The sequence below is a fragment of the Panthera onca genome, chromosome F1 (genome assembly GCF_046562875.1).
Source record: "Panthera onca isolate mPanOnc1 chromosome F1, mPanOnc1 haplotype 2, whole genome shotgun sequence".
Lineage (NCBI taxonomy): Eukaryota > Metazoa > Chordata > Mammalia > Carnivora > Felidae > Panthera > Panthera onca.
In genome coordinates, this window is record NC_138355.1 from 59,735,941 (window position 1) to 59,749,011 (window position 13,071).

At 37.6% G+C, this 13,071-nt stretch overlaps 1 protein-coding gene across 1 annotated transcript in view; it reads right to left on the reverse strand.

Annotated features, from left to right (window-relative positions):
* The window catches only part of EPRS1 (glutamyl-prolyl-tRNA synthetase 1), a 72,221-nt gene that overhangs the window by 46,493 nt on the left and 12,657 nt on the right, over window positions 1-13,071 (reverse strand). The window contains exons 7-12 of the mRNA XM_060644380.2: window positions 9,869-9,995; window positions 8,975-9,167; window positions 7,044-7,215; window positions 5,059-5,292; window positions 3,685-3,769; window positions 3,119-3,178 (exon numbers count right to left, since the gene is read on the reverse strand). Coding sequence (XP_060500363.1) covers window positions 3,119-3,178; window positions 3,685-3,769; window positions 5,059-5,292; window positions 7,044-7,215; window positions 8,975-9,167; window positions 9,869-9,995 — 871 coding nt within the window. The remainder of the gene's footprint in view (window positions 1-3,118; window positions 3,179-3,684; window positions 3,770-5,058; window positions 5,293-7,043; window positions 7,216-8,974; window positions 9,168-9,868; window positions 9,996-13,071) is intronic.

A 13,071-nucleotide genomic window follows, 5' to 3' on the forward strand; every position in this document is an offset into this window, starting at 1 on the left:
GAGGAGATAACAACAACAAAATGCTGGAATCTGGAGACCATGTGGAAACAGCCCCTCTCTGCAACTGCCTCTCCCCCAGCCCCACTGAAGAACGGAAGATTACTCTAGGAGGAGCGTGTCCAGATCCTTCTTGATACCAGATACCAGAAAGAGCTGAAGGGGAGGGTTCTGCACGAGGGGATTAAGTGAACGTATGACACCACACAGGCCGCACCAGGCTGCTCAGTTCAGCTCCAAAGCCGAGAGCAGCCAAGCCTTCACACTTCAGGCACGTAACTGAAAGAAACCCTCTGGAAAAACTGCCTAATCCAAGAAGTGAGATATAAAGTTACTGACACAGAAGCTGTCCAACTGACTGACTCAGCCAGGTCATCCTACAGTGAGTCTCAGCTGAAGGTCCAACTCTTCCCTTCAGGGCTTCTAACTGCTCCCTTAGTCCATGTTACACGTGCAGATGACCAAGACTAACCAGACGTCAGAGATGCCTCTGATACGCCTTTCACAGGAAAGAATAAGCCTAAAGAAACAATCTGCAGGAAAGAGATGTCATGAGAAAAATACTCCTAGTGATGTTAGCGTTCTAAGCAGGAACAGAACAAGAAGCAGAGAATAAAAAAGAAATCTTAGAAATAAGATACATAAATGAAAACCTCAACAGAAGGGTAGGAAGACAGAGTCAAGTAGATCTAGCGGAAAGCAAAGGCAAAAGAGAGAAAATAAAATTAGAGGACCAGTCCAGGAGGCCCAACATTTGCTCAAGAAGAGTTCCAGAGAGAAGAAAACATAGTAGAGAAAAAATAAAGCATTCAAGAAAATTTCCCAGAACTGAAGGAATGAGTTTCCAAACTAGGAGCCACATGTTCTTCTGATGGATAGGGATGAAAACAGACCCCCAGCACAGCACATAATCATGAAATTTTTTAAGTGAAAAAAAAGTCAGGGGGCGCCTGGGTGGCTTGGTCGGTTAAGCGTCTGACTTCGGCTCAGGTCATGGTCTCACGGTCCGTGAGTTCGAGCCCCGCGTCGGGCTCTGTGTTGACAGCTCAGAGCCTGGAGCCTGTTTCAGATTCTGTGCCTCCCTCTCTGTCTGCTCCTCCCCTGTTCATGCTCTGTCTCTCTCTGTCTCAAAAATAAATAAACGTTATAAAAAAAAAAAAAAAAAAAAAGTCAGGCGCCTGGATGGTTCAGCGGGTTAAGCATCCAACTTCAGCTCCGTTGATGATCTCACAGTTCATGGGTTCAAGCCCTGCACCGGGGCTAAGAACACAGAGCCTGCTTCAGATACTCTTTCTCCCTCTCTCTCTGCCCCTCCCTCACTTGCACTCTCTCTCTCTCTCTCGCTCTCAAAAATAAACAAACATTAGAAAAATAATAATTAAAAAAAAAGGCCATATACAAGGTCTCAAAAATCTTCATCCCTTGCCCCCTTCTCAGGGAGCTACCAAAGGACAGAGTACAGCAAAGCAAGAGAGTAATAAAAAGAGAAGGGAGATCCAAGAACCAGAGGATCCATCATAGAACAAACACAAAGGGGATTCCGGGACGATGATGACTGACCTCAGAAGACTGCCTGCTGTGCTTCAGAAGCTAACGGGCCCTAATCTAGATCAGAAGGGAGTAGCGCAGAAGGCTCTGGAAGAGATGTCTCCACAATGAAACTGAAAGTATACTGAGGCATAAGAACATCTTGTTAGGAAATTTAGATAACTTGCAGAAAGCTGCAGACAGATTTAGAAAACTAAACAAATGAGGGGGAAAACAAAACAATCAGCTACAAGAAAGCCAACAAGATATAAGAAAAAGTAAGAGACCCACATCCCTGCTTTCCACTGTAGGAAGTCAAATAAGGATGCCTGAAACCAAAAAAAAAAAAAAAAAAATCAAGAAGTAAGAACACACATCTTATTTAGAGATACAGGCAAGAAAAATACCAAAAGGATTACCCAAAAGAGCTGAAAGTGATTTCTCTAGAGGGAGAAAATGTAAGAACAGAAGACAGGAAAATCTGCTGTTCACTTTAACAGACCCTACAGAATTCTCTAACCATAATGAAATATATAGTTCATACAATTGAACTAAGTGCACATGTATGATTTTATTAGAACTGAAAACCTGTAAAATTTGGTTTATTAATGAAAAGTACTCCAAATTAACTTTACCTATAAATTCTACTTGTACTTATTATTAGTAACTGCAGCAACAGAAAGAACCAATTAGTTCCGTTATGTATCAAAAAACACACAAGACTAAATAAAACAAATTCAAGACACATGCGAGACAAGCAAGTATTTCTTGAGGCAAGGCATCAGCACAATCAAGCAGCAATAAGAAAAAAAAAATTACAGAACACAATCACAGAGACTATAGTTCAAAACATGGCATTTTAATGATTTGCCTTATTATAGTGTCTAAGCATCTGCTTCCAATTAGAAATTAATAATGTCCATATGCAGTATTCCTTGACTTTCATTTAAGAAATAGTTAAAAAAAATAAAAGCTACATTCAGTTAAGACACAGTGAACCTTCAATACAACTCAATGAAACATACAACTTTAAAACTCTGTCCTCTCAGTACACAAGGGAACAGGAGAATGGAGTTAGCCCAATCTTCCCTTTGCCACTAAGAAAACTAGAGGACATGTGTTTTTGAAACTAGGAATAATGCATTTTCAATGGATTTGTATAAGCAAGTCTTTTATATAAATGTGATTGTGCTTCAAGGCTGTATAACATCTCAGGTTATAACATGTATGCTAAAAGCTATGTGCTAAGTAAGGCAGATAAAAGCATTAGGTAATACCTTCTTACAGAGAGCTCGCAGCTTGAAAGCAGAAAAATGAAATGCAGTGTTCATAAAAGATTGAACGAAAAAACTGTTACCGTTCCCCACTAACTCCAAGTTTGTTTTAATCATGGTTACCTGCTTGGTATAGCTAATAGGCTTAATGCTCTTTTTATGTTTAAGAAAGGAAAACATTCCATTTTCCTGAAGGTCTGCAAAATGACAACATCCTTCACAAAATTTTCTCTACAATGAACACATTAATGAATTCCACACATATTACATTATTCAGGAGTTAGGCATGAGAAAGGAGGACCAAGAGTCAAAACATGTACCTTTTTATTAAATGCCCAAATTTTGTCCCATTCCATGTTCACAACTGAACGTGAAGAGCCCTAGAAAAACAATAAATAAAACGATTTAAAGGTCAAGAAGTGTCCATTAGAATATTTAATTAATTACGTTATTAATTAAATTAATATTATATTTATTATAAATTAAATTAATTAATTTAATTAATTATTTAAATTAATTAATTTAATTAATTTTCTACACATGTTAGAAAAGAATACACCCAATAAATACTGTTGACTTCCACTGGGATATAAAACTGAGTGTGCACGAACCAATCCAGTTGCCCTGAACAGCCACAGTCAAGAGCACGTATTTCAACAGGTAAGCATACCATGGCTGCCTCTGTCCCACTCCAGCTTAAGGGCTTAGGACATTCTCAATTTTCCACTATTAGAAACATACTCCTTAAAAAAAAAAAAAAAAAAATCCTACCCTTACATTAGAAGGAACAAATAAGGAACAGAATGGACAGAAATAACAGAGACTAAAGGGGTATTAATGAGACACGTAAAAACACCGAGAAGCCGGAAAACAAAGCATAGGTCACCTGAGCCGCAATAAACTGTTTCAGCCCTTCGACAGTCATCCCTCTTCTGAGCACACCACGAACTGTGGGAAATCGGGGGTCATCCCTGGGAAAAAAGGAAATGTTCAGTTACCAAGGAGAACTCTTTAATGTATAATCACAAAGAGTACAAAATGCCTTAATGAATAATAAACTATAAACAGCTTGTGAAAAGACTTGTGACTAACAGTTGCTTATAAGAACTGGGTTCCCGTGAGCCCTCGTTCATGGAAGAGCAAAACTGCTCTCTGGTCAAATACTGCTCAGTAAAATAAATGTACTAGAAAGAGTAAAGTACATTTCAAAAAGACACAAAGGTGACATCTTCAAATACAGAAAATCCATGCATTAAGACATTCTTATTTGCTTTTTATTTTACAATATTCATGGTCTCTATTCTATACATGACCATGAAAATCAGAGAAGAGATGGTCTCATGTCATCCACGTATGAATGTACTTCACAAAGCCCTTTGGGTTATAAAAAAATATACACATTTGGGTTATAAAAAATATACGCACTGCTTATTAATATTCTGCAGAAATTTGCACACTTTAGTAAGTTTGCAGTAAAACCCTTTGCCTGGAGCCCAACATTTGCCTTTTGTCAAATATAGCTTCACAATAAACCAGTATAAAATACATCTTATTCAACATATAATACTTAATACATACTGTCACTATTATGTGATGCCAACAGAAACTACTGTATACATTCTTATTTAGATAAAAAATATTCTTGACTTATCAGCATGGTAACCCATCTGAACAGGTTTTGTTTACACAGATACATGGCTACAAGGTGACTTTAATTTTCATACTCTTCTTCCTCATAGAAATCCCATATAGGTTATTAATATGCTACCGAGATTTGCAAACTTTTCCTAGGTGCTGAATCCTCTGGGCAACCGACTGCTCCACAAGGTGGATCTTCACCACCAAGGCAGAGACCATTTATGTCTTTGCTTCAACTCAGGGCATCCTGGTCTTCATGGGACCCAGCTGAAAAGAAAAGCCTCAGAGCCTCAGCAGTGTGGAGAGTGGTAACTAGGTCTACAAAGGACCAGAGTCACAACTATTTTTCTAAACAATGCTGAGATTTGCAGAGGCTGTGCCCTTGTGTGTTTCATTCCCATGCACCAGGGTCCACAATGGGCACTCCGTGTTTGTAGCATTAAAATAAAGGGGAGGGGAAGGGGACCCGATGCACTGGATGAAATAAAGACAAGGACCAAAAACCCTGGAGACCCACCCATTCCACCTCTTCCCATTCATCCTCCCCACCACTCAAAAGTTTTAAAATCACTGATATACCACGTTCTTACTTCCTCTCAATTCTAAGTAACAGTAAACATACCATCCGTCTACCAATCCTTCATTGACAAACCATGTGAGTTTTCTCTTGGATAGCACTGTGTTGTTGAGATTTAATCGACTATATTCCCAAATATATGGCTTTCTTATGCCTAAGGCTTCAATAATCCAATAAAACTGTTCATCTCTGTCATGGTATTCTGTTGTTCTCAGGGCATGTGTAACACCTTCAATACTGTCTACTATGGGGCAGGCAAAATCGTATGTCGGATACACACTGGAAAAAAAAGAATATTTTTAAAAGCAAAATAAAGCATTTTACCCTTTCCATATTAGATCGTGCATTATAAGCAGCAACAGTAATTTGAAATAATTCCTTACAAGTTAGGAATTTCTTAAAAATAATAGGTTTTGCAACCCATAATATTATCAAAGCATATCAAAACATCAGTCTTTGAGGAAAATAAATCAGTTAACCCACTCAATATTCAAACCAATTCACAGCAAATTCCACAATCACATTTCTGTAACGGCCAATGTATACCATGGTAGAAAACAAAAGCAATATACATACAGTTGACCTTGAACAACACAAATTGGAACTATATGGGTCCACTTACGCATGAATTTTTATAAATACAATACTACACTATAAATGTATTCTCTCTTCCTTACGATTTTCTTAACATTTTCTTTTCTCTGGCTTATTTAAGAGCACAATATATATTACATATAACAAACAAAATATGTGTTAATTGTGTTATCGGTAAGGCTTCTGGTCAATAGGAGGCTATTAATAGTCAAGTTTTTGGGGAATCCAAAGTTATATACAGATTTTTGACTGCACAACCCCCTGCATTGCTCAAGAGTCAACTGTACTTAATAATTCAAGGGAAATTTTAGCTTTCCATTATCTTAATTAATCCCACACTCAAGTAAATCCCTATGCTTAATCTCCTGTAATTAAATGAATTCAAGAACAAAGCATTTCCTTCTCTGACAAGTAAAAGGGAAGAAAACTAGGTTAATTAAAATTCTATTTAAGATGGAATAGTCTTAAAAACAATTCCTGATTAATATAATGTACATAATGCACAAGTACTTTTAATTTGAATTTTAAAAATATGCCGTATTATGCCTTCTAATTTTTAGGCTACAACTTCATTAAACTTCTACTTCATTATGCTTAGCAATTATTTCATACTGAAAATGCACATCCAAATTAACTTTTCCAATGTATTCAAAGTATTTGCCTAGTAAAATGAGTAAGCACCCTGTTAAAAATGAGAGACTTATTAAAAAAAAACAACAACGAAAGATTTGTGTATACATGTGTAACCACACCCATAATGTGTTTGTCTACATACGGACACACAGATCTATACCCACAAGTTTAAAGTCACGTTAGCTAAACAGGTTATCATTTACATTCACTAATCTCTTCAGAAGTTATGATTCAGCATTTATCTATAGTGGGTTTCTTCAAAGTATAAAAAAATACATTCTATGGTTGCCTTATATGGTAAATTAATGGAGAAGGGGAACCCATTTAAAGAAAAAGAATCTTTTAACTGAAAACCCACTTAGAAAACTAATCGAAACTAGAAAAAAAGAACCCATGTATTTTCTTATAATGCTCACATTTCTGTAAAGTTTCAAGTCCATCACTTTTTTTTTTTTTTTTTTTGTGAATCAACTTATGCCCAGCAGAATCCAAGTTTATAAGAGGAAGAAAAAGATCTTCTAAAGATACACACCACAATACACCTAATCAATATGTAAAAAGCAACTTTAGGCAAACTGAAGGACCTTAAGGAAGTACCTTAGAAACAACCTAGTATAACCTTAATCAATAGGTGAGTAAACAGCCCAAGAGATTAGGTTACATGCTTTCCCAAAAGCAGTTATTAATCTATGAGTGAACAAAGATCCAGGTCTCTTGACTATTCTGCATCTACTCTTGTGTGTAGAGGCAATCAAAGTGAAATCACAGTAGGCTGCCTAGCATAATGAAAGAGATACACCTACTTGTATTTATTTCCAGTTCTTGGATGTGGTTGAATTTTACAGCGATAAAGCGTTGGGTCTCTCATACATCCATTGTTACTACTCATGTCGATTTTTGCTCTCAGACAACAGGACTGACCAAACTGGCTCCCTTTTTTCATTTCTTCCCACATTTGTAGATTCTTCTCAATAGCTGTAAGATTAATTATATTACAGTTTATCTAATATATTACTAACCTAGTTGAACTGAAATTATTTTAATAGTTTACTTTTATATTATAAGCACACTCCCCTAGTTTAAAAATACCATCATAACTGTATGTATGTAGAGAATAAGTTGTCAATAGAAACGAACGTGGCCTCTTAAAAATAAATAAATATACAAATTAAAAAAAATAAAATAAAAAATAAATTAAAATACCATCATAGTTCCAATACCTGGTACGAAGAGTAAATGCATCATTTTTTATGAAGAAGTCTCACAAAAAACACTTAGGAAAAGTACTCTATGAATATGTTTTTAGAAGTCAAAGCAATACATTTCACTGATATAGTACTCATTAAGGGTAAGAGACCTGGGGCACCTGGGTGGCTCAGTCAGTTAATTATCCTACTTCAGCTCAGGTCATGACTCTTGGTTCACGAGTTTGAGCCCCGCATCGGGCTCTGTGCTAAGAGAGTCTGGAGCCTGCTTCAGAGTTTGTGTCTCCCTCTGCCTCTGCCCCTCCCCTGCTCGTACTCTGTCTCTCTTTCAAAACTAAATAAAAATTTTTTTTCACTGAGATAAATAAATAAAAGGGTAAGAGACGAAACATGAGACTTGAAGGTTTTTCTCGCCCTGTGTTTCCCACTTGCCGATCAAGGCACAGCTAGCCAGCCCCTGAGCGTCTCAAATTTAATTCTGCTTTTGAAGCAGAAGCATTCTGTTCCTCTGCTTCCTCATGCTCAGGAGACAGACCAGACTGGCCTGATCCACAGGGCCCACAGGCATCAGTGCTACAGCCTGTGCCCATGTAAAGAACATGACTTGGGCTGTGAGCCTGAGTCCATGGGCTACCAGAAAACCCTGTCAGTCATTCCAGTGGAAAACAGGACTCTCTTGGATCAAAAAAAAAAAAAAAAAAAAAAGAGAGAGATCACAGAAAACAGTGATACAAATTTCATCCCAGAAAATTCTGTCCCAAGTAGCTATGGTTCTATCTTGTGAAAATACTGAAAACCTGCCCCATGCAGGTAAGAAAGAACTATTAAACAATGACTCTCTGTGGAACCTCCTGAAGATATGATGGACACTTTGTCCTCAAAAAAAATCAAATGAGTCTAAAACTACAGTTGTTAACTATTTTTGAAAATGTTAGGGAAACCTCAAAAAGAGGGGAAAAAAAGACTTTTTAACAATTTGACAACAATTCACTATACACTTCCCAAATGTGACATCATGGCAACATAAATGCAGAATAAAAACAGCCCCAATCAGTAGCTCAGGAGACAAGTAATGAATAAGAAATACGCTTTTTCGTTAAGTGATATCTCAGAGGTATAGAGTTGTACTAACTAAGCTTACATATTACACTCACATGCTGAAAAGAAGATTCGGGTACTAATAACATGATCACTGAACCTCTTAGAAAGGCTAAGTATTTAAATTGGGAGAACTACAAAGAATTGCAGAAGTACTCACTGCAGTGGAATGAACGCAATGCAAAGGACCAAGTGCAGTGAGACACTATGGGCACAACTACGGGCACACACACTTCGCATGTAGTTGTGACACCAACAAAGTAGTAACGATGTAAAGATGATAACGAAAGAAAAAAAGAAACCTGTGATGAACGTATGGGTCACATTCCCAAATGGGTCTCAAACCAGCATCTTTCACAGAAATCTTGTTCTACTAAAGAAGTAGAACACAAGACCGCCAATTAAAATGTAAGACATTAAATGAGCCTTACAGTTTTCTCTATGCTTGGATTCTATCCTCTGTTCACGTTCTGCTTTCATCTGCTCAGCAGGAGTATCATCCACATAAGCCTTCCCTTCCTGAATTAGCTTCTCTGCGTATTTCATTATAGTTTCAAAATGATCCGAGGTATAAGTAAATTGATCCGGTTTGATATGCAACATTGCAACATCCTCCAAGATAACCTGCAAAGAGAATCCAAAATAACCATCAACTTATCTTTTGCATTTTCTTGTGTATTTTCAATCCTTGATACTGCATTTGGGCAAATGTAATAATACACCATCAGTCAAAAAAAGAAAAAAAGCCTGAAAATGGTTGTACAAGTTGTATATTAGGTCAGAAAAGAAAAAAAAAAAAAAGAGAATCATTATACTAGTCTCCAAATTTTCAGCTGAGAAAGCTGATTTCATGATGGAGCTTTCCATTTACTCTGGAAAACTGGTTATTATTGGTCATACCGACAATCATTTGCCCTCTCTTTGAACATATTGCAGTGCTTCTGAACAAAGAGGATAGAAGAGGCCAAGAAACCTCCCCATTTTCCGATACCTACTTGGTGTTTGTTTCATTCACACACTTACAATTATATGACAGAAAGGAAACCTGTCTCTAGTGACCAATTCATTTAAGAAATTGGTACTTATAGGAAAACATAGCACTTTGGTAAAATTGTACAATTGAGGAAGAAAACAGTAAGTGGAAGTTTTTTGCTATAGGAGCTCAATATTGCTTGCCTTAGGTCTCAGACACAGAATAGACAGATGAGGGAAAAAGGCAGCTATGAGAACAAACTTCATTTATTTTCTTACCATGAAGGTATCCAGTCACCCTCTAATTTTAATTAACTTTTCTGACAAAGGGTCATCACTACACCTTTAATTACCTTCTCAAAATCTTCCTTTTCTTTTTCGGGATTTGTGTCATCAAATCTCATGATCAGTTTCCCTTTAAAGTTAACCTGGTAGTGCTGGTTCAGAAGAGCAGCTTTTGCATGCCCAATGTGTAAGTAACTAAAACAAAAACATTTCACAAAGAAACTCATTAACATGTTTTACCTAAATACTTGAACTTAACCTTCCTGAGGAGATGAGAACTAAACAAAAATCCTTCTAGTTGGTACTCCCGTCATAGTTTATTTTCTAACAAGAAAGTACTCTGATAGAAAAGCTGACCCTCACAGGAAGAAAAAGACACTACAACATTTATAAAGTCATCACAAGAAACAATTTCACATGGAACATCTCACAAAGAGACAAGTGATTTAGTCACGTTACCACCTTAAGGAGAATCTTTTTCTTTTTTACAGAGGAAATGAGTGGTCGTTTCGTTAGGGGAAACCTGCTTCCTGGACAACGGTGTCCAGGGCTACACGGGAGGCTACACGGTGTCCAGGGCTACTCTGCACAGAGACCTGACTCTGCGGTGGACGGAGCACCCACCTCATGCACGCCAGCGAGAGGTGCCTCTGAGATCGCCACTGCCACGTGCTAACTCGTGGACGGACACGCGGGAATCGGGAAGCTGCAGAAGAGCCACTTATTCTCAAGGCTTCGATTCTCTCAAAAGCCAAAATACAAGGATTTCAACTAAAGGACTTGACAGGTCTCATCCAGGACCAACGCTCCATGAATCGCAATCTGTGAAAATACTATTCTATTCCTATGGGCAGTTGGCAATTACAAGTAAAATATATCAGAGGCCCTGTTGATATAATATGTCACCATTTCCCTTGATCAGTGAAGTGGGTAAAAAGCAGTATCTTGTACCACTAACAATGAAAATACACTTTCCTGGGCAGCAAACAGGGCATGAAGTGAGGAAGTTTAATAATCCGCTCTCACGAACTTTTATTAGTTGCCACTGACAATGGTAGCCACCGTTCCCCTGTGCTAGTCTCCTAGTTTCTCGCCCACCTCTGATCTCAGCTGGGGTCAACAGGGGAGAGGGAAATACAACTCCTTGCATGTCTTCACACCAGTTTTTAAATCAATCCATGTTTTAGAAATTCACGCAGCATTCTAGATCAATGATTCAATGTTAAGAAGGATTTATATGCACCAGTTAATGCAGACAAGTACAAAGCAATGCATTTACGGCTATTCAAAACTTTCTATATAAAATAAAAGGCTGTCACTGGTATCCCAGATGAGATTCTAAAACAGGAAAAGGACATTAGTCAAAAACTAATGAAATCAAAAAAAGGTATGGAGTTTAGGTGTTAATAGTAATATACTGATATTGGTTCACCACTTGTGACAATGGTACCTTAGAGTAGCGTTAAGATGTTAAGATCATGGACAACTGGGTATGGTATATGTGGGAACTTTCTGTACTATCTTTGCTACATTTCTGTAAATCTAAAACTATGCTAAAATAAAAGGTTTACCGAAAGTAAAATAAAACAAAGGACCGTGAGTTCCAAGAAAGAAACAGAAACACCTACTGCAGTTTTCATGGAAAGTGTTATACTTGTATCATGTTATACCTATCATTAAAAACAGGAAAAAAAAGACAACTACTCATCACTGACTACCCATACTATATGATAGTTAATGTGCTAGGCTTTACACAAAAGAATTAATTTAAGAGGAATGAGGAAATCAAACCATTATCTTACACTTAAAGATATTATTTCTGGGGGCACCTCGGTGGCTCAGTAGGTTAAGCGTCCGACTTCGGCTCAGGTCACGATCTCACGGTTCGTGAGTTTCAGCCCTGTGTCAGGCTTTGTGCTGATTCAGATTCTGTGTTTCCCTCTGTCTCTGCCCCTCCCCCACTCACACTCTGTCTCTCTCTCTCTCTCTCTCTCTCTCTCTCTCAAAAATAAAGATTAAAAAAACAAAAAAAATTTTAAAGATATTATTCTGAACCTGAAATAATGTGTGCAGTTCTAACAAGTGTAAATGTCAAGAAAGCTAACAAGACTATGAAATATTCACAAGGTAACTAAAATAGTAATCAGCTCAAGAAACAACCTAATTGGAATAGCTAAAAAAGTGAGATTCGCGCTATGTCACAGTTAGCACTTATGCTGAATAGGGCTTCTGCCACCCATAACAAACATAGGCAATAGAACTTTAAGTCAAATGGATTCTAGAACCAGATAGCACAGGTTTGAGTTTGGCAAATTACTAAAATGTTGAATGAATCAGTTTCCGAAACCATCTGTAAAATGGAGATGTTAACAGTGCTTTCTTCACAGGGCTGTGAGGATTAAAACGCTGTGTGTATAGTGTTTGATAGTACCTGTACATAACAGCTCCTATATATGTTAGCTAGGAATAAGAAAAAGGGCTGGGGTGCCTGGGTGGCTCAGGTGGTTAAGTGTCCAATTCTCAATTTCGGCTAAGGTCACGATCTTACAGTTTGTGAGTTTGAGCCCTGCATGGGGCTCTGTGCTGACAGTGCGGAGCCTGGATTCTCTCTCTCCGTCCACCCCTCCCCAGCTTGTGCCCTCTCTCTCTCTCTCAAAAATAAACCTTAAAAAAAAAAAAAAAAAACAGAAACAGGGCTGAAGCCGTGCCTTCTGGCCCTTCATGAAAGACATAGAAAAAGAAAAAAGAAAAATTAAAGAATTCTTTAGCAGTATACGGGGATAGGACAAAAATTATGAATAAGAAAACAAAACAAAAACCCACCAAACAAAAAACAAGATTCCCAAAATACCTGAACATTAATTTATATTCCAAATCCCAAAACTGTATTTGGCCAACACTATGGTCTCTGAAATTGACATGACTTATGGCAGACAAATGTGTTTTACAGAGTAAATTATAAATGTGAGGCACTCACTATTCCAAGAAATGATGGTGACAAAAATATAAGAAGATTCTAAAAGGACAAATGTCCAAATGCCGCAGCTATAAACAGCCACTGCTTAGAAAGTGGCTTTTTATCAAACCATTAAAGTCACTCACTCCCAACGGGAAAGCATGACCTGTCGCAGTAAGCACACAGGAACAGAACACAGGGCCGCATGGACCCAAGATGTCAGTAGGAATAAAGTGTGTATGAGAAGTCTTATCTATGAGATTCCACTTAGTCAACTACCCATCGATCACTTAATGATTTAGTCTGTGAATTTTC